This window comes from Cucurbita pepo, chromosome 6 (genome assembly GCF_057944985.1).
Source record: "Cucurbita pepo subsp. pepo isolate OVF chromosome 6, ASM5794498v1, whole genome shotgun sequence".
Classification (NCBI taxonomy): domain Eukaryota; kingdom Viridiplantae; phylum Streptophyta; class Magnoliopsida; order Cucurbitales; family Cucurbitaceae; genus Cucurbita; species Cucurbita pepo.
Genome location: NC_141803.1, coordinates 842939 through 864248, shown reverse-complemented (window position 1 = coordinate 864248; position 21310 = coordinate 842939). Strand labels below are relative to the sequence as shown.

The following is a 21310-nucleotide window of genomic DNA, read 5'->3' as shown; positions in this document are numbered from 1 at the left end:
ATATTGTATTATTTGAGATTTTACTTTCGAGCTTTCCCTCAATATTTTTAACACGTCTATTACATAAAGATTTACACGTATTTGTGGAATTTCACGTTAGAGGAGACAATAGATGTTGCGTTGATTTGGAAAGAAACCAAATGAATATAATGAAGCTTTGGTTGCTGAAGTGTCCATATTGCTGAACATCCCCATCTCGTGGGCTTTCATAGTTAACCCTATCCTCACCAAAAGCTGCTGCCACGACATTTTTTTTGTTTGAGGAATTCGAGGATTTTAGAGTTTTAAGATAAAGTCTGCCAAAAATAGAAAGAAGAAATGGGCCTTGCTTTGGGTTTTGGGCTCCAATAAAACATATATGAAAACACATTTTCAATACATACACGAATCCATCTACTTCACAATTATATATACAAAGTGGGCAAATGAATCTCAAGGAAACAATATAAATAAACGCTCTCATCTTCATATCAATTCTTTACCCACACCAATGTGGATCTGTCATCAACTGAAATCTAAACACAAAGGCGGCTACGGTTTTCAACCAAAGATAATTTACAGATGAATGTAGTTCCCATCCAAAGTTATAATTTGGCTCTCAGCACTTGGCCAAACAAAAAACAATAGAAGAAAAAAAAAATGGACGGGTAATTTGAGAATCAATATCAAAATGTTATAAAGATTCTATCTCTGCAAAAAGATAGCAGATGGTGAAGCGTCACGAAACTACCACATCTTTCCCTGAATTTTGCTCACTCGCAGTATCAGAAACTTTCGACGGTGGCCAGTATCGGAATACTGATCTACCAACAATGTTTTCGACAGGAAGTGGACCCCTGGAAAAGCCAAATGAACACTTCAGAACCATTTCGATGATTCGTTAACGTTGAACTATTATCTAAAGACTTGGATGCAATATCTAAAAGAAATTCGACAACAGACCCAATGAGAACAAATAAGGAGCTGGCTTGCCAGATTATACGGATAACATGCCCTGTTGAGAAAAGTGTAGCAAATCGAATCCGAGATAGTCAAATTACCAGTTATGAGAATCAAAACTGTTGTTGCGATTGTCTCCCATGACGAAAACATAGCCTTCAGGTACAAGCTGCAAGACAACATATGACATTCAATAATTTGAGTGAACATGCTCTACCAAATATAAATGTGTTTAATCAGCAAGGGTGGGATGTAATACCACTGGATCCATGTTATAAGAAAGTGGCTCCAAGATAAACTTCTCATTTTGAGCAACACCATTTACCAAAAGTTTTCCATCCCGAACCTGTAGCCATAAAACAAAATGAGCATAGGGAGTCGGAAACTTCCATTATAAATTGAGTTATGTTCAACAGGGTCAGTAAGAACGAAGAATCGAGACTCGGTGAAATCATTCAAACTGATGAAAACAGCTAACCTCAACACAATCACCAGCCTTTGCCACAATTCTCTTGATGAATACATCACTTGACTTATAACCAATTTCCTGCAAGTATACCAGAATTTTCAACAAGAGATCATCGACATACATTTCATAAAAATAGAGATCGTAGACGCTTACCTGCAAAATTGGAGGTGCCTTAAATATGACAACATCGGAAACACTCGGCTTTCTGAAAAAATATGACACCTGAAAAGCAAAAGAGGACTGACTAAGTTAACGAAGAAAAAAGTGATCAACAATTTCAAACAAGTTATTTATCATATTACTCTTCCTTCTTCAACAACCATCAAACACTTGCTTCAGTTATCCTCTCTATATGTCATTTGACAACTGAAACGGGAAATTCAAGCCTTTAAGGAAGCAGGGTTTATACAAGAGAGATAAAAGAAAGTAAAGTCCGTCGCATAATGTACACCATCATCCTAAAAACTGTCCAGCAGAACTCCAGCCACATTCCTCCATGGTCACTCAGCATATGACAATTAAAACAAGCTGACCCTTCTAGGCAAATAATGGGTAAAATTCATGGCTCTTGAAACATTTGATAAATGAATCAAATTTTGCGTAGTACTTTGAACATTTCATATCAATTCAAACATATAATTACCAACCAACAGTCATAACGAACATTCTTTTGTAATTCTCCAGATATTTAAAACTAAAATTTCAGTAGAAGAGCATTGTCTGACCTTTTCAGCCAAGATACGATCGCCCACATCAAGGGTGGGATACATTGATGAAGAAGGTATAGACCTTGGCTCAGCCAAGAAGGAGCGGAAAAGCACACTAACAGTAAACGCTGTAGCGATGGCCTTCGCATCCTCCGAACAGTTATTCAAGAAGCGCGATATCCAGCTGCTCTTCTCTAACCGCGGAGGATTGGGGGGCTGGCTAATGCCCTCGTCCATGACGCTGTCAAAAACTCCATAACTTTCTAATTCACCGCTTGCTAAGGCTGGAATCGATTCATTACATGGTAGCCACTTCGACCCCTGTAAAAATGGGATAATCGAAGCGGCTCTAAAGGAAGAAACGCCAAATACGCCCATGGCCATTGGCGAGGAAGCGGAAGTACCTACAGTTGACTTCATAATCGAGATCAAACCTAGAACAATGGGGCTTTTGCAGCTTTCACCAACAATTTCTCCGGCGATAGTGCCAAACGCCGATGCCGAATTCTTAACCCAACATTTCGAATTAGACGGAGGAACGTCGGAGCGGTAATTGCGCACCGAACCGGAAGGGTCAAATTCCGGCTTCTGATTCGAGCCAAAAATTCGAGATCGGAGCCAGCATTCGTGAACGGCGCGACAATTACCGACACGTATTGAGGCAGATGTTGCAAGGTTTTGAGCGACATAACTCGAGAAGGAGACGGTAACCCTGATAGCCATATCTGTAATATAGAAAACCTCAATAAAATTCTAAAGCAGAGAGCCCTCACTGACTAGAAATGTATTAGAACAAAACCCTATAAGCCGACGACCGTCATTCTGTCGGAGAAACAAGTGAGCCAACGACAGAGAGGAAGAATCGACAATAGCCGCTAAGTTGGGAGACAAAATCCAAAGCGATTAGGGGCTTGAAAAAGCAGAAACTAGGTTTTCAGTGAGAAAAAACGGGGAGCTAATCGTCGGCACGGACGGAGGAATTTCTCCCGGCGCTCTCCTTCGGAGAGAGCGCGAAGATTCTACAAAGGGATTGTGTGAGCAGGAAAAAAACACCACGCATTAGCGCGTATGGAGTAATAAAGAAGAAGGTCGTTGATGAATTTGGCCTTCTCTGCAGTCTTTATTTACGATTTTGCCACTCCACATATATTCTCTTTTTTTTTTCCTTGAAATATTTGTTCATTAATGTTTATTTCGCCTCCCGCTTTTAATAGCTCATATTAAACTAATATCAAATTTTTGTATTGAAAATTTGTCAAATTTGTACCGTTAAAAAGAAAATATTGTACAACGGTGGCATGGCAGTAAATATTGATCTAAGGGATGGCCATTTTAGCCTTTTTGATATGAAAATATTTGGTATGGACAACTTTTTTTTACTGATTAAAATATAGCCAGCAGCTCCGAGGCTGGATGCTTCGTGCGAACTTCTTGGACACCCAAAAAAATTGGACAACTCACTTGGTGAAATGACAAAAATGTCCCTCGTTCACACATCTAGCCGTTATTTTCATTTTGTTGGTCAGAAATAAAAGTTTTGGAGCATATAAAGTAAAGATATATTAATTCGAGTCAATCATATAGATAACGTAAATGTTGTTGGCTGTTTGATATCCATAAAGTGACATACCTGCTTACGTCACAATTTATTCTTGGTGGAACAAATTTGTTTGAAGGTCTCTGTCCAAATAATAATAATAATAAATACTAATAATTTATGTGAAGGTCAACCTTTATTTCCCCATCTTTTTAAGTTTAATTTTTCGAATTTTTTGATTTACTTTATTTTATGGATACATTTATTATTGAAAAAGTTTTTACTATATTATTAAATTTTTTAATTTTCGTTTAAAATGAGTGAATTTACTAGTTATAAATTTAAATTTGATATAATGTAATCTAAATTAATAAAAATATCCATAAATTTTATATTTTTTCTTGAAAAATACCTATTAACTTTTAAAAGTTTTAATAATACCTTAAAACTTAAAAAAAAGATTACAAAAGTTTTATTAATATCCTTTCTTAAATAAAATAAAAAAATTATAATACATTTATCATTAGTATTATATTTAAAAAAATACCTATAAAATTTTAGAAGTATCCTTGATACTATACATTTATAAAAAAAGGTTAAAAAAAAATTATTACTGTCAATTTATCAACGAAAAACGTCTAACAACATCTCATTGATTATCTACAAATATTTTAGTGTTACTTTAGAAGGTTAAATGTTTTTTTTTTTAAACGCGGTATCATCGGTAAATATATATTTCAATTTTTTTAAAAAATTTAAACGTATTTTTATTTTTAATTTTTTATTTTAATTAGAAGGTATTAGTGAAACTTTTAAAAATTAAAAAATATAATTAAAAAACTTTTAAAATAAAAGATAATTTTGAAACCATTTTAAAATAGGATATTTTTGAAACAAATGGTTTTCATTTAAAATTAAAATTAATAGTAAAAATTTTTATTTGGTTGAAAGGATATTTTTTAAATATTGTTTTTTAAAGTAGAGAAAGTATAAAGTTGAAATTATTTGTATTAATTTAACGTAAAACATATATAAGCTCATGTTTATATTATATCAAATAAAATGTATCCTAAAAAGTTAGAATGGTGTCTTTGTTATCATTACTTATCTGTGGCGGTGGTGCGTGACAGTGGATGACAGAAATGGCGGGTTCTGTGTCTTGACTCGAAACCCGACTTGGGTCCGCACGCTCATGTCGGGGTCTCACTCAAACTTGACCCTCCCAACTCTCCCCACGTATACTTTCCTTGTCGGGGTCTCACTCAAATGGCGGGTTTTGCTTTCCTTGTCGAATGAGCGTTAATTATGTCGGAGATAGTGAAAGAATCAATGGCCGGCAGCTTATTTCTGGTCCAAAAAGATGAAGCCAATCTTACAAATTTAGGCATCCCTTCATCATCCACTGACCCCAGCTCTTCTTCAATCAACCATTTTGTAATTCCATTTTCATCCACTTTCACTTTCACTTTACTCTCACTTCTGATTCTCTATATCAACGCCCTCAAAATCACTGCCTCCTTCACTTCCACGCGCCTCTGCTTCAGCTGCTGAGCCCCCAACTCAATTACCTACTACCGGAGACTGAAGAAAGCAGCGTTTGCCATGGAGGAGAGGCCGGAGACGGAGCTCATTTCCATTCCGGCGACCCCACGAGTGTCTACGCCGGAGATTCTGACGCCGACCGGACAGCGGTCGCCTAGGCCGCCTTCTAAAGAGGCTAAGTCGTCCACGGCGTGGACTCCGACGTCGTTTATATCGCCGAGGTTTTTGAGCCCCATTGGGACTCCCATGAAAAGGGTGCTGATTAATATGAAGGGTTACTTAGAGGAGGTGGGCCATCTCACCAAGCTTAACCCTCAGGATGCTTGGCTTCCCATTACTGAGTCCCGCAATGGCAACGCTCACTACGCTGCCTTTCATAACCTCAATGCAGGTATCGGCTTCCAGGCTCTCGTGTTGCCCGTAGCCTTTGCCTTCCTCGGCTGGTACCTTCTCTAACCTCATCTTTTGAGCTAATTAATAGAGTCATCACTAGTTGTGCCTTGTGTCAATTTTCAAACGAAAAACACTCTGCTTTGCATTTCGAGAAGAGGTATATACACCGCCACAACATGACTGATTATTGATAATACACAAGATCATCTAATCTTATTATATCAAGAGTTTAGTCTTCCATTTGAGAAGCCTGCTTCTACATGTAGATTTAGAGAACTCTCTGATATTCCATAGTTACCTAAAGTAGGCTTCATTTTAGATGAACTATGTCTTTTTTCTTGCAACATGGTGCTCCTTCCCCCACCACTACAAATAAAGTTGATAGTAAATTTTGCAAGGATAATGGGCTGTGGGGGTGTGAGATCCACTCGTTCGGGGAAGGAGAATGAACCATTTCTTATAAAGATGTGGAAATCTAGCCCTAAAAAGATACGTTTTAAAATCGTGAGGTTGAGAGCGATATGTAATAAGCTAAAACGGACAATATTTGTCAACATGATGCCAGAGCCAAACACCGATCGGTGTGCTAGTGAGGATGTGGGCCCCTAAGGAGGTGGATTGTGAGATCCCACCTCGATTAGAGAGGGGAACAAAACATTCCTTATAAGGTGTGAAACCTTCTCCCTAATAGACGCGTTTTAAAATCTTGAGTAGAAACTCAAAAGAGAAAGCCCAGAAATATATCAGGCAAGTCCAAAGAGGACAATAACGATTAGGGTGAACTTGGAATGTAACGAATAACAACACGGGTGAAAATGGTCCCATAAAAATGGAATGTGAAATCCTGTCAACTTAGTCAAAGCTTTCAATTCACAAAAGTTCTTTTATGCATTCTTAGATTGGAAGAGGGACAACACTTGATGACCTTTCGCTTTTGCTCCCAAAATGCGACACCTTTGTTTTTGGTGGGTCATCTTATCTTTGGATACTTTTTAATGGATTAAGACAGAAATGTATGATCTTTGTTGGGTCCTACTCGAAATATCTCCACTTTTTCTGGTTTACATGATGCCCACCTGCCATAATTTCAGCCTCTAAATCATTATTAGGTCAAACGAAAGCAAAATCAAATTTTTGCAAAGTTTTTATTGTATTACAAAAGTTAAATTACTATTTAAGCCCCGCTATCAATTTCAATCGGGTCTTGGTAATTTTCATAACATATTTTAGGAAGGAAGCTTCAAAACATATGAAGCAATAAATGGTAATTTAACATGTTACATGTCATGGTCCCCAAATCAAATGCTTTCTTGAGTTTCTGGGTGTAGTGAAAGAGAGAGACAGAGATAGAGACAAAGACAAAGACAAAGATTTCAATTTCATAGAAGATCTGACGTAACCATCTCTGACTTGGTTTTATCTGTTTTTTGTGGTAATTTTGTAGGAGCTGGGGAATACTATCACTAACCATAGCCTATTGCTGGCAACTTTATACCCTGTGGATTCTGGTTCAGCTTCACGAAGCAGTGCCAGGCAAAAGGTACAACAGATATGTGGAGCTTGCTGAAGCAGCATTTGGTAAGATCTCCTTGCACTTCACAAATCCAATACCAACTTTTATAGACCTGTATGTCATCTTCTTTAAGAAATTATTAGAGGTTTGTGATCCCACCTCGATTGGAGAGGGGAACGAAGCATTTCTTATAAGAGTGTGGAAACCTCTCCCTTGCATACGTGTTTTAATACTGTGAGACTGACGACGATACGTAATGGGCAAAAGCGAACAAGAGGCAATTTCCATTAGAAACATGTTAAACAGCATCCTTCAATCTCGGAACCGTGCCATCCAATCATCACTGAAGCGTATTCAACACATTGGTTAAAGGATTTTGTTGTATAATTTTCAGGGGAAAGATTGGGTGTATGGCTTGCTGTATTTCCAACTGCCTACTTATCAGCAGGAACTGCAACCGCATTGATCATTGTTGGAGGAGAGACAATGAAGCTCTTTTTCCAAGTAGTGTGTGGGCCGCTGTGTTCATCAAATCCTTTAACAACTGTAGAGTGGTACCTTGTATTTACATCTCTCTGCATTGTTCTTTCTCAATTGCCAAACCTCAATTCAATTGCTGGACTTTCTCTTATTGGAGCTGTGACTGCCATCACTTACTCCACCATGGTTTGGGTCCTCTCTGTTAGCCAGCAAAGGCCTCTCACGATCTCTTACGAACCCCTTTCAATGCCATCGCCTTCTTCTTCTGTTTTCTCTGTCATGAATGCACTTGGAATCATAGCCTTTGCTTTCAGAGGTCATAACTTGGTTTTGGAAATTCAGGTGTGCCTTTTGCATCACTTTCTAAACCCCTTACCGTCAATCGAGTTGCTCTCTTTGGTTGAATCTGAATTATGTTTGTTTTGGTGTCTCTCAGGCAACAATGCCATCAACATTTAAGCACCCTGCTCATGTTCCCATGTGGAGAGGAGCCAAAGTTGCGTATTTTTTCATTGCAGCATGCTTGTTTCCAGTTGCTATTGGTGGATATTGGGCTTATGGAAATCTTGTGAGTATCTATCTTTGTTCATTTCGAGTGAGCTTGGATGGTTAACGATTGACTATTGTTTCGCAGATGCCTTCAGGAGGGATGCTTAATGCTATATATGCATTTCACGGCCATGATATTCCCAGAGGGCTTCTTGCCATCACTTTCCTTCTAGTTGTGTTCAATTGTTTGAGCAGTTTCCAAATTTACTCGATGCCCGTTTTCGACAACTTTGAAGCTAGCTACACAAGTCGTACCAACCGCCCTTGCTCGATCTGGGTCCGTTCTGGTTTCCGTGTCTTCTATGGATTTGTCAACTTCTTCATAGGAGTAGCACTTCCTTTCCTCTCCAGTTTGGCTGGTCTGCTAGGAGGACTCACTCTTCCAGTCACATTTGCTTACCCTTGCTTCATGTGGGTTCTCGTGAAAAAACCTACTAAATTCAGCTTCAATTGGTACTTCCACTGGACATTGGGCTGGCTAGGCATTGCTTTTAGCTTGGCTTTCTCAATCGGAGGAATCTGGAGTTTGGTTACCAGTGGACTAAAGTTGAAGTTCTTCAAACCCAGTTGATCAAAGAATCATCATCAGAGCAGAGCAGCAGTTCTAAACAAATGAGATCTACCTAGAAGTGTGTCATATATCGATATTTTCGTGGATATAGTTAAAAAGTTCGTAAAATTCTCTATCGAAACATGGAAAATCTGGTTTGTTACTTTGTCGATCTATGTTTTATGGTTTCGTTTCTGATATCAAAATCTCAGCAGTTGGAAAATGCATTCGATTACCGGGCAATATGCAACACATCACTCGAGTATCATTCAGCTAAATTTCCAACTTATTACGAGCTAAAACTCTTTATCTGTGCACACCTTCTATTATAAACTGATCTAAAACACTCTAACTTCTCTTCAGCCTCTGATGACGTCCAAAAGAGTCTCATGATAGTTAATTATTCGAGATTCGACAGTCTAAAGACGGCGGAGGACGTTTCATTAGCTGATTCTTGGCTTTACGATTGCGTGCAGCGGTTGGAGCTTGCGAGCAGTGAGGCCAAGAGTGTCCACCTTGTCCTCTTCCCCTTCCCCCAGCTTCCACTCAAACTCTTGAACAAGCCTTCCAATGGATGTGCAAGCTATCAGCATTGCCTTGAGAGCACCTGCGCACACCCTCTTCCCTCCTCCAAAGGCCATGGTTTTGTGCAGATCCATTGGATCATATTTGTCATCCAGAAACCTCTCTGGCTTCCATTCCTCGGGGCTTTCCCAACGATCCTTGTCCATGTTGCAGGCGTAAATATTCACGGCAATCTGCGAACGAAACATCATCACACATTGTCAAATCAAATTACACTGGAGGGTTCATCAAAGGCTCCAGGATGGCTCACCTCACTCCCTGCAGGAACAAAGAACCCGCCTAACTGGGCATCTTCATGCACATATCGCAACGGGACGATCGGTACTGGACTATGCTTTCGAAGAGTTTCATGAAACACAGCAGTCAGATACGGTAGCTTCGACAGGTCATCTTCAGTAAGCTTTTCAGAGCCACAGACATTCTGTATATGCTGATATAGATAGTCCTGCAATGTCAAAAGGTTTCATAGAATGACTTTAAGAATTGGACAGACAAGCAAAACAACAGAAATGGTAGTGTTCTTAGGAAGTTGCCTGTCGTTTAGGATTTTTGGCAAGTTCATACATAGCCCATTCTGTTACAACTAAGGTAGTGTCCGAGGTTTCAATGATTGTCTCCCAAAGCAACATAGCTATCTGATGTTCTGTCAGTGTTTTTGCTTCAGACAACAAGAAGTCAGCATAGCAATTCGTTTCCTGTTAAAGATTCAAGCCAAGACATTAAAGAACTCTCTGCAGCAGAGCAGATTCAGTTCAAGACAACAAAGAACTACCTCCCCTGCAGCAATTCGTTTCTTCTGCTCCTCAATTAGGCTCATCATCGTCACTCGCCTGCGAAAATCCATCTGCCTGATCTTATTCTCCACACTCTTGTTGGGAATCCATTTCAGATATGGGAAGAAATCCCTCCAATCAACCTCGATAGCACCCTCCATCGGATCGATCACGAGAACCCTGAACAGATCTTCCCTTGGCAACGTCGTACTGAGCCCATCGACATATATCGACTCGATATCTTTCCCAACTGTCTGCCAGTGAAATCATGGAAGTTAGATATCTATCCTCCTCTCTAAACAGAAGAACAGAATCAACTCACTTCTTTAAGCGCCAGTCGAAAGAGTTCCGATTCGAATATCTTTCGAAAATTGACAGATTCTGATGGAGAATCCTTCACATGAGCAAACAACTGGCTGGAAATATTGTCTATCATGCTGTCTCTTCTTTGTCTGTGTCTCTTCTGAAAATGAAACAGATCAAACTATTAGATTTAACCCAAATCAAGAGAAGAAGAAGGGAGAGACAACCTGTGCATTAGCTCCCAACACATTGGCCAATATGTACTTCTTGACCATCTTGTGAAAGTCATTGTAATCGCTCATAGCAACCATGCATTTATCAGAAGTCAAGATGGTGAGTGCTTTGCTTAGCTTTCTACTGGACATGGAAGCGTGCCTCGTTACCATAGCCTTAAAAGAATCAAGACAAGAACAGAGCAGAGTTAGAATCAGAAGACAAAAGTTGGCCGGAAAGCAGCCGTAATTCATACCTCTTTGGCGACCTCGGCGGTGTTCAGAACAATCACAGTGGAGGCGCCGGTTCTTATAGAGTAAATCGGACCGTACCTCTCGGCCCACCGTGCAAACGTCTTGTGAGGCTTCTTCTCCTTCAACTGCAGCAAATTCCCCAGCAGCGGAACCCCGGGAATCGCTACAAAACCAAACCACCGTTCCAAAATTCATTAGATCATCAATTTCACATCATTACCACTAAAACCCCTATAATCAGATCGAGAATCAGTTACCCGGCACCGGAGGGAGAAAATTCCGGCGACTCTTTCTCCAATCGGCGACGAAAAAACCCGCAAGTAAGAAAGAGATGACACCCAGAATGGCGGCTGCCGCATACGTCGGAGCCTGAAGGGTGTCAAGGAGATGCTGCAAGGAGCCGAGAGGATCATTAAAAATCGCCATTTTCTGGAAACAGAGAAACTCGCAGTGGCAGTGGCTAAGAGCGAGGAGGGGATTCTTATAAAGGGGAGTGGCAGAGAATCGAGAGACCAATTGATATGGGGAACACAAAAGCTAAGAAAAGAACAGCGGTGGCATTGTGCAGTACGAACATGCAAAGCCAGCAAAAACGCCAACTAAAAGCAAACTCTATGATTCTTAATTATTTTTTCCAATTTCAGAAAAACAGAATTTAAAAATCAAAACTTCGGGTTCCGTTATTTTATTGTTGTTGGGTAGCGCTTTTGCTGTGATTCCTTTTCCGCGTCTGTTTCCATTTGGGAAGGAAGTGATGAACGATGATGATCATCCCTTTGGAATTTGAAATATGTTCATGCACTAAGAGTACAAGCAGGGTATCTGGACATCCCTCGAATGAATGAAATTACTATGTTGGCCCTTTTATCTACAAATTATATTTTGTCTTCTCCACAGTAGTTGCATGGTCTTCTATCATCTTAAATAATTTAATTTAAATCGTGACAAGAATATGTTTATCATGGAACATAAATCATGTATATATATGTTTTGCAATCATTCCAAGCAATACATGAATCCTATTTGAAATTCCAATGGCCTTGATGCACACAGAAAGAGATCGTTACAATTCGTGGGGATCAAGGGTCCATAGAGTTATTAATGACGCTACCAACTAACAAAGAAACAAAACTTGAAAGAATGAAAATAAAAATGTTTAAATAGAGAGGAGAGTCGGATGATCAGCCACTTAGTAGCCTGGGAACATTGGTGGAGGCGGTGATGAGTACACGAAGCCCAAGTTTGGAGGAAGAATGATGTCTTCGACCGGTGCCTCGGGTGTTGGGGTCGCTGGGGGGCTTTCAGACTCGACTGGTGCCTCGGGTGTTGGGGTCGCTGGGGGGCTTTCAGACTCGACTGGTGCCTCGGGTGTTGGGGTCGCTGGGGGGCCTTCAGACTCGACTGGTGCCTCGGGTGTTGGGGTCGCTGGGGGGCCTTCAGACTCGACCGGTGCCTCGGGTGTTGGGGTCGCTGGGGGGCCTTCAGACTCGACCGGTGCCTCGGGTGTTGGGGTCGCTGGGGGGCCTTCAGACTCGACCGGTGCCTCGGGTGTTGGGGTCGCTGGGGGGCCTTCAGACTCGACCGGTGCCTCGGGTGTTGGGGTCGCTGGGGGGCCTTCAGACTCGACCGGTGCCTCGGGTGTTGGGGTCGCTGGGGGGCCTTCAGACTCGACCGGTGCCTCGGGTGTTGGGGCCGCTGGGGGGCCTTCAGACTCGACCGGTGCCTCGGGTGTTGGGGCCGCTGGGGGGCCTTCAGACTCGACTGGTGCTTCGGGTGATGGGGCCGCCGGGGTCTCAGACTCGACTGGTGCTTCGGGTGATGGGGCCGCCGGGGTCTCAGACTCGACTGGTGCCTCGGGTGATGGGGCCGCCGGGGTCTCAGACTCGACTGGTGCCTCGGGTGATGGGGCCGCCGGGGTCTCAGACTCTACTGGTGCCTCGGGTGATGGGGCCGCCGGGGTCTCAGACTCTACTGGTGCCTCGGGTGATGGGGCCGCCGGGGTCTCAGACTCTACTGGTGCCTCGGGTGATGGGGCCGCCGGGGTCTCAGACTCTACTGGTGCCTCGGGTGATGGGGCCGCCGGGGTCTCAGACTCTACTGGTGCCTCGGGTGATGGGGCCGCCGGGGTCTCAGACTCTACTGGTGCCTCGGGTGATGGGGCCGCCGGGGTCTCAGACTCTACTGGTGCCTCGGGTGAAGAGGCCGCCGGGGTCTCAGACTCTACTGGTGCCTCGGGTGAAGAGGCCGCCGGGGTCTCAGACTCTACTGGTGCCTCGGGTGAAGAGGCCGCCGGGGTCTCAGACTCTACTGGTGCCTCGGGTGAAGAGGCCGCCGGGGTCTCAGACTCTACTGGTGCCTCGGGTGAAGAGGCCGCCGGGGTCTCAGACTCTACTGGTGCCTCGGGTGAAGAGGCCGCCGGGGTCTCAGACTCTACTGGTGCCTCGGGTGAAGAGGCCGCCGGGGTCTCAGACTCTACTGGTGCCTCGGGTGAAGAGGCCGCCGGGGTCTCAGACTCTACTGGTGCCTCGGGTGAAGAGGCCGTCGGGGTCTCAGACTCTACTGGTGCCTCGGGTGAAGAGGCCGTCGGGGTCTCAGACTCTACTGGTGCCTCGGGTGAAGAGGCCACTGGAGCTTCGGGTGAAGAGGCCACTGGAGCTTCGGGTGACGAGGCCACTGGAGCTTCGGGTGACGAGGCCACTGGAGCTTCGGGTGACGAGGCCACTGGAGCCTCGGGTGACGAGGCCACTGGAGCCTCGGGTGACGAGGCCACTGGAGCCTCGGGTGACGAGGCCACTGGAGCCTCGGGTGACGAGGCCACTGGAGCCTCGGGTGACGAGGCCACTGGAGCCTCGGGTGACGAGGCCACTGGAGCTTCGGGTGACGAGGCCACTGGAGCTTCGGGTGACGAGGCCACTGGCGCTTCGGGTGACGAGGCCGCCGGGGTCTCAGACTCTACTGGTGCCTCGGGTGAAGAGGCCACTGGAGCTTCGGGTGAAGAGGCCACTGGAGCTTCGGGTGACGAGGCCACTGGCGCTTCGGGTGACGAGGCCACTGGAGCTTCGGGTGACGAGGCCACTGGAGCTTCGGGTGACGAGGCCACTGGAGCTTCGGGTGAAGAGGCCACTGGAGCCTCGGGTGAAGAGGCCACTGGAGCCTCGGGTGAAGAGGCCACTGGAGCCTCGGGTGAAGAGGCCACTGGAGCCTCGGGTGAAGAGGCCACTGGAGCCTCGGGTGAAGAGGCCACTGGAGCCTCGGGTGAAGAGGCCACTGGAGCCTCGGGTGAAGCGGCCACTGGAGCCTCGGGTGAAGCGGCCACTGGAGCCTCGGGTGAAGCGGCCACTGGAGCCTCGGGTGAAGCGGCCACTGGAGCCTCGGGTGAAGCGGCCACTGGAGCTTCAGAGTCGATTGGTGCTTCGGGTGATGGGGCCGCGGGTGCTTCGGGTGATGGGGCCGCGGGTGCTTCGGGTGATGGGGCCGCGGGTGCTTCGGGTGATGGGGCCACCGGTGCTTCGGGTGATGGGGCCACCGGTGCTTCAGGTGATGGGGCAGCCGGGGTTTCAGATTCGACTGTTGCCTCGGGTGATGGGGCAGCCGGGGTTTCAGATTCGACTGTTGCCTCGGGTGATGGGGCAGCCGGGGTTTCAGATTCGACTGTTGCCTCGGGTGATGGGGCCGCCGGGGTTTCAGATTCGACTGTTGCCTCGGGTGATGGGGCCGCCGGGGTTTCAGATTCGATTGTTGCCTCGGGTGATGGGGCCGCCGGGGTTTCAGATTCGACTGTTGCCTCGGGTGATGGGGCCGCCGGGGTTTCAGATTCGACTGTTGCCTCGGGTGATGGGGCAGCCGGGGTTTCAGATTCGACTGTTGCCTCGGGTGATGGGGCCGCCGGGGTTTCAGATTCGACTGTTGCCCCGGGTGATGGGGCAGCCGGGGTTTCAGATTCGACTGTTGCCCCGGGTGATGGGGCAGCCGGGGTTTCAGATTCCACTGTTGCCCCGGGTGATGGGGCAGCCGGGGTTTCAGATTCCACTGTTGCCCCGGGTGATGGGGCAGCCGGGGTTTCAGATTCCACTGTTGCCCCGGGTGATGGGGCAGCCGGGGTTTCAGATTCCACTGTTGCCCCGGGTGATGGGGCAGATTCGACTGTTGCCCCGGGTGATGGGGCCGCCGGGGTGTGAGATTCGACTGTTGCCTCGGGTGATGGGGCCGCCGGGGTGTGAGATTCGACTGTTGCCTCGGGTGATTGGGCCGCCGGGGTGTGAGAGTCGACGGGTGCTTCGGGTGACGAGGCCGATGGTGTGTGAGAGTGAACCGGTGGTTGGGGTGATGAGGCCGATGGTGTGTGAGAGTGAACTGGTGGTTGGGGTGACGAGGGCGTTGGTGGTTGAGAATGTAATGAAGGTGGAGAAAGAGGATGATGAACACGTCCTGGTGTTTGTGGTGTGTGTGGTGAGTGTGACTTCCATGGCCACGGCATCGACGACGGCGATGGCGCTCCTCCGCCGCACATAGCCTTACTGCAATCAACACTCTTGCTGGTCACCGGAGTACAAGCCTCAGCCGCCTTCTGCTTGGGCCTCTCGGGCAAGCAATTTGCAGTATCATCGAACACAACATCCTTTCTACTCTGCGGCACGCACTTCTCCGCCTCGCCATTGAAGAAATTGTGAGAGAAGGTGAATTCAGCCAATTTGGGCAAGTTGCACAAGCCTTCCTCCACAACCCCAGTCAAGGAATTGTTAGAAATATCCAAAATCTCGAGCTTCTTTAGGCCATCGAAGCTCTTGGACAAGATCCCACTAAACATGTTGGCGGAAATATCGAAAACCACGACATTCCCAAGCATCCCAACTTCAGGGGGCAAACAACCAGCGAAATCATTGTTCAACATTACCAACTGGTTCAGTGTGTTCGCCATTTTTCCAATGCAGCTCGGAATGCATCCCGTGAAATGGTTGTAGGCAAACACAATCACCGACGCCGGCGAATCCCCAAAAGTATCGGGAATGTTGGAGGTGAATCTGTTGTTGTTAAGGAAAATGGCATCGAGTGTCTTGTTGAAAAGTTGAGGAGGCAATGGGCCTTCGAAATTATTGAACCTGAGGTCAAGAAATTTCAGATTAGGAATCCTCACAACCACCTCAGGAAAATAGCCAACAAATCGGTTGTTGCTAAGGTCGAGCTCGTGAAGCAGAGTCATCCTCGAGAAGCTCGTTGGGATGATTCCGCAGAATCGGTTGGTGTTGATGTGGAATAAGGCTATGTCAGCAAGCAGACCGAGCTCGACCGGCAGGTAACCAGCAATGTCGGCGTGGTTAAGGTCAATGCCGGCGACGACTTCGACGGTGGAGTCGTCGAGAGCAGTAGCGCAGTAAACTCCAGTGTAGTGGCAGACATCAGCGCCGACCCAATTGGCGGTGGTGTTTAAAGGGTCTGAATAAATAGCCACCTTCCAGGCTTGAAGCGCAACGTATGCGAATCGGAGCCTTGGATTGGCAAAGGTCTCATTGATCTCGACCTTGGGATCGTAATTTTCGGGCAAATCTTCGTTCATATGCAGGGCTAGAAGTTGGCGGCCGGCAATGAAAGAAGCTTCCGCATCAGTAAGCGCCGAAGACAAAATTGAAAATGTTGACAGAAGCACACAGATAAACAAACAACAGCCCAAGCCCTTCATCTTTTACTTTTTTTACTTTTACTCCTCAAACTACTGCTGCCTCCTCGGATAGGCCTACAAAGGAATGTTTTGGAATGGGATGAAGATTAATGGGGACTCCGGCGGGGTTTTATACTGGAGGGGAGTGGGTGGGTTCGGCGGTCCAGATGCTTTTCCGCCGTGCCCAACAGTCATTTTCCGAATATAGCCGATTCCCATTGAAATCCTCCCGAGTTTGTTGAGTTCGTTTTTTGGAGGTCTTTTCAATGATCGGCTCGCCGTGATTTTCTCGGTGTTTATTTCATTTCTTTGTTGGGCCAATGGGCTGCTGTCTCTTTAAGCAGAAGAAGATGCCGAATTTGGCCCATTATGAAAATACTGTTTTAATGTTGGCCCAGGCCCATTCTCTTCAAGCGGCGCAGCCCAAATAGGGCTTCTTTTTGCTTGGGGCCCATTATGACAGTATTTTGAATATTTTAATTTCTTCTAATATTATTAACCCAAAAAAATTTCATTTTTCTTTTTCATTTCATTACTCTGTTTTGTTTTGGGGGCTGCATTTACTTCCAGCTGAGAGAATGTATGAAGAAAGTGGCGGGGTGGTTGGTCGAGTTGCCGACACTGGTTGGAGGAGTTGGTGTCGGATGCTGTTTTATGCAGTTATGTTTCGTCCTATGCCTCAATCCAACAATGTTCTTTTGTTTTTATGCTCCATCTCTCCCATTCTCTTGTCAACTTTCGTTTTTGATGGTTTTGTTCTTGGGATTTTCTTTTTGGGCTTGTCTGTGGACATTGTAGTGGTATGTTCTTCGTAATGCTTCCTAGGTTCTATTAAAGCTATGTGAAAATGGGCATTTGGGATTTTCTGGAATCTTTGGGATTCTCAGTTCAAAAAAGCGAAAGGCATCTTGGGACTTTTGATTTTGATGGCTTTGAATCTGGGTTTTGCATCTTTTTGCAATAGATATCTTATTTTTTTGAATTTTTGAATGAGTTGCTGATGTAGCTCAAGTTTGAAACCAAAACATTTCCAGTCATGGGCCCTTGCCATTTGAATTGAAAACCCAAAAGAGAGAGAAAAGAGAATCAGAGACCCTTCTTTTGTTTTCAGTTTGTTGGGTTTGAATTTCGAATTTGGGAGCTTCTTCTGCTTAAAGCCTGAGTTTCTTGAACTAGAGCTGTACAATTTTTGCTCTCTTTGGCTTTATGTAGAATTCATGCATCTTTCACTATGGAAACCGTTGTCACATTACGCCGCTTTAATCATGGACAAGAAAACCAGAAGGCGACACGGTTCTGGTCTAACGGATAGGCGCAAATCTTCCATTCTCAGGCAGTTGCAAGAAAACAGGCTCAGAGAGGCTCTGGAGGAAGCTTCTGAAGATGGGTCTCTCGCAAAATCCAGAGACATTGACTATGAATCGCCAAATCAGGACAGAAATGTTCGACGGTCGAGATCTCTCGCTCGACTTCATGTCGAAAAGGAGTTTCTACGCGCCACTGCACTCGCCGCCGACCGGACCTATTGCACCGGGGATTTGATTCCAAATCTCTTTGATGCCTTCACCAAGTTCCTCACTATGTACCCAGAATTCCAGTCGTCGGAAAAAATCGACCAGTTGAGATCAGAAGAGTACGAGCATCTCTCAGAGTCGTTCTCGAAGGTATGTCTTGATTACTGTGGTTTTGGTTTATTTTCCCATGTTCAAACGCAGCAATTTTGGGAGTCTTCTGCGTTTACTCTCTCTGAAATCACTGCCAATTTGAGCAACCACGCACTTTACAGTGGCGCCGAGAAGGGCACGATTGAACACGATATCAAGACTAGGATTATGGATTATCTGAACACTTCTGAGAATGAATATGGGCTTGTTTTTACAGCCAGTAGGGGATCGGCCTTTAAGCTCTTGTCCGAGTCTTACCCTTTTCATACAAACAAGAAATTGTTGACTATGTTTGATCATGAGAGTCAATCTGTGAGTTGGATGGCTCAGAGTGCTAAACAAAGAGGTGCAAAGGTTTACAGTGCATCGTTTAAATGGCCAACATTGAGACTCAGCTCAAGGGAGCTGAGGAAACAGATTACAAACAAGAGGAAAAGGAAGAGGAAGAAGGATTCTGTTGGTGGCCTTTTTGTGTTTCCTGTTCAATCAAGAGTGACAGGGGCGAAGTATTCTTACCAGTGGATGGCACTTGCCCAGCAGAACAATTGGCATGTATTGCTCGATGCTGGCTCGCTCGGTCCTAAGGACATGGATTCCTTGGGGCTCTCCCTCTTCAGGCCAGATTTTATCATCACGTCATTTTATCGTGTTTTCGGGTCTGATCCAACTGGGTTTGGCTGCCTGTTGATTAAGAAATCTGTTATAGGGAGCTTGCAAAACCAATCTGGGCGGACTGGTACAGGAATGGTGAGGATACTCCCCATTTTTCCGCAGTATATTGGCGATTCTTTTGGTGGTTTGGATGTCTTATCTGGGATTGAAGATGATGCAATCAATGATCAGGAGGATTCCGAAACTGAGAAGCATCAGGAACCACGCATGCCTGCTTTTTCAGGCGTGTTTACGTCGAACCAGGTGAGGGATGTGGTCCAGACTGAAATGGAGCAAGATTATAATAGCTCAGACAGGGATGGGGCAAGTACCATTTTTGAGGAAGCTGAGAGTATCTCAGTTGGCGAGGTTATGAAGAGTCCAATCTTCAGTGATAACGAGTCGCCAGACGATTCATATTGGATTGATTTGGGTCGGAGTCCATTCGGTTCTGATAATTCAGACCATTTGATCAAGCAAAAAACATGGTCGCCCTTACCACCATCTTGGTTTGCTGGAAAGAGGAGCAGTAGCCATCTTTCACCAAAACCAGCATCTAGGTTGATGAAAAGTCCTATGTATGGTGATGATAAGCAGGCGAAGGATTCTTGTGTTGTTAGTGAAATTCGGGAGGATTCAGAAATTGGAGAAGAATCGATTTTGACGAGGTTGAGTTTTGCCTCAAACGGAACCCGACCTGCGAATCAAACATCTGAGTTTCAGGATCTGAAGCTCTCAAATTCCACTACATCAGGAGCCTTCAAAGACCTGAAGGAAAGTGCTATAAGAAGGGAGTCAGAGGGGGAGTTCAGACTCTTGGGTAGGAGGGAAAGGAGTAGATTTTCTGAACTTGGGTTCTTTGGCGTAGAAGAGGGAGATAGCGCGATTAGCACGGATCATCGGGTAACATTTAGCGTAAAATATAATGAAAAGCAAAGGTTACATGAGATGGTCGAGCTTGGAGAAGCATCTAATGCAGCCTTTGGCGATGAGGAATCGACCAGTGATGGAGATTATGACGATGAGCAAGAATGGGGAAGGAGGGAGCCTGAAATGATCTGTCGTCATCTCGATCATACTGATATGTTGGGCCTCAACAAGACTACCCTCCGACTAAGGTATCTCATTAACTGGCTTGTCACTTCGTTGCTTCAACTCCGGTTACCCGGTCGAGATAGTGTAGGGGTTCACCTTGTACAACTGTATGGACCAAAGATCAAATATGAAAGAGGTGCTGCAATTGCTTTCAATGTAAAAGATAGCAATGGAAGAGGGCTAATACATCCGGAAGTTGTACAAAAACTGGCTGAAAATAATGGAATATCTCTTGGAGTTGGCATTCTTAGCCATGTGCAGGCGAAGGACGTTCCGAAGCAGAATTCGGGACAGTGCGAACTCGAAGACATGGCGTTGTGCAAACCCATGGCTAATGGACATAACAAGAAGAAACCATATTTCCGAGTCGAGGTCGTCACAGCTTCCCTTGGATTCCTCACCAACTTTGAAGATGTTTATAAAATGTGGGCTTTCATAGCCAAGTTTCTAAATCCATCATTTCTTGAAAACGAAACTTTGTCTTCCATCCCTGAGAGTTTGGAATCCTATCACAGGAGCCTGTTTTAGAACGTGCTTCTCCATGTTAAACATCAACGCGAAACTGTGAAAGTCTAACGCTGCCTGCTAAGCTGGTGAGAATTCAGTCATACTGACTGAGACGACGAACACACGGCTCGTGCTCGTTGTGGCTGGCTACCTTCAGTGAAACTCGTACCGGTTTGGCTGGCCTCCGCCATTGATTGATCTTCTTATATAGAATATACAAGATTGCAAGCTACGTAGGTTGTTGGTGCTTTGAACTCTCTGCTCACAGCTAATTTACAAACTTATTTGAGATTGTAAATCTTTTGTGCATTTCCTGACAGATATAGAATCTCTAGTCTTTGTTTTTGCGTTGATCTTCTGTTTTGATTGTATTTGTTTGTATAAGGATGTAAACTGGTCGTTACTTAATGGATTTCTCTTCCATTTTCTGATAAAAAAACACTTCCAGATTTGGTATGTTGCATTTGACATTTATTCTAAATGTCTCTGTTTGTCTGTTTGTCTGAAAGGCTTGTGCTTTCCCTTCTTCCATCACAACAGCCAGTACCGACCATCGTGGTCCCATAAATTTTGGTACATTTTTTTGTTGCAGTGATTGTGAGTGCATTATGCTTTTAAGGATTTTATTGATATGATTAAGTTAAGATAAGTGCGATACACACTAAAAAGCCACAACACTCCCATTTGCTCCCGCTTAGAATTGCATAAAGATATGGGAGGTTGATACATTCTCAAATCTGGATTGTATGCCCAACTCTCTGAGGGTTCCATATGGTTAAAAGAGAGTCGATGAACAAGAAAAGAAGATTAAAAAAAAAGGTTAAGCTTCCAGACAATGGTGCTGAGTGGTCGGTGTCGTGCTAGCTAGGCTCTACCCAGATCTAAAGAATTTGTTAATAGAATTAGAAGAAAAATAAAAGAAAAAGAAAT

General features: G+C 44.9%; 5 protein-coding genes across 5 annotated transcripts; 2 read left to right on the top strand and 3 right to left on the bottom strand.

Annotated features, from left to right (window-relative positions):
* Nucleotides 1–446: 446 nt before the first annotated feature.
* On the bottom strand, nt 447–3179 carry LOC111797612 (thylakoidal processing peptidase 1, chloroplastic). The gene is made up of 6 exons (XM_023680666.2): nt 2134–3179; nt 1562–1630; nt 1418–1486; nt 1199–1285; nt 1041–1108; nt 447–836 (listed from the first exon to the last, which is right to left on the bottom strand). The coding sequence occupies exons 1-6, from the start codon at nt 2836–2838 to the stop codon at nt 719–721; spliced, it is 1116 nt and encodes a 371-aa protein (XP_023536434.1). The 5' UTR covers nt 2839–3179; the 3' UTR covers nt 447–718.
* A 1645-nt stretch (nt 3180–4824) lies between these two features.
* Nucleotides 4825–8842, top strand: LOC111797493 (lysine histidine transporter-like 8). Its single transcript, XM_023680502.2, has 5 exons — nt 4825–5637; nt 7032–7165; nt 7495–7922; nt 8017–8148; nt 8215–8842. The coding sequence occupies exons 1-5, from the start codon at nt 5255–5257 to the stop codon at nt 8698–8700; spliced, it is 1563 nt and encodes a 520-aa protein (XP_023536270.1). The 5' UTR covers nt 4825–5254; the 3' UTR covers nt 8701–8842.
* Nucleotides 8843–8894: 52 nt separating this feature from the next.
* LOC111797494 (ent-kaurene oxidase) lies at nt 8895–11475 on the bottom strand. Its single transcript, XM_023680503.2, has 8 exons — nt 11065–11475; nt 10810–10970; nt 10568–10729; nt 10360–10500; nt 10037–10291; nt 9798–9959; nt 9515–9709; nt 8895–9437 (listed from the first exon to the last, which is right to left on the bottom strand). The coding sequence occupies exons 1-8, from the start codon at nt 11231–11233 to the stop codon at nt 9123–9125; spliced, it is 1560 nt and encodes a 519-aa protein (XP_023536271.2). The 5' UTR covers nt 11234–11475; the 3' UTR covers nt 8895–9122.
* A 287-nt stretch (nt 11476–11762) lies between these two features.
* On the bottom strand, nt 11763–16598 carry LOC111797371 (uncharacterized). Its single transcript, XM_087125048.1, has one exon. The coding sequence runs from the start codon at nt 16482–16484 to the stop codon at nt 11997–11999; it is 4488 nt and encodes a 1495-aa protein (XP_086981174.1). The 5' UTR covers nt 16485–16598; the 3' UTR covers nt 11763–11996.
* Nucleotides 16599–17031: 433 nt separating this feature from the next.
* On the top strand, nt 17032–20848 carry LOC111797046 (uncharacterized). Its single transcript, XM_087125049.1, has one exon. The coding sequence runs from the start codon at nt 17681–17683 to the stop codon at nt 20399–20401; it is 2721 nt and encodes a 906-aa protein (XP_086981175.1). The 5' UTR covers nt 17032–17680; the 3' UTR covers nt 20402–20848.
* The last annotated feature ends 462 nt before the right edge of the window (nt 20849–21310 follow it).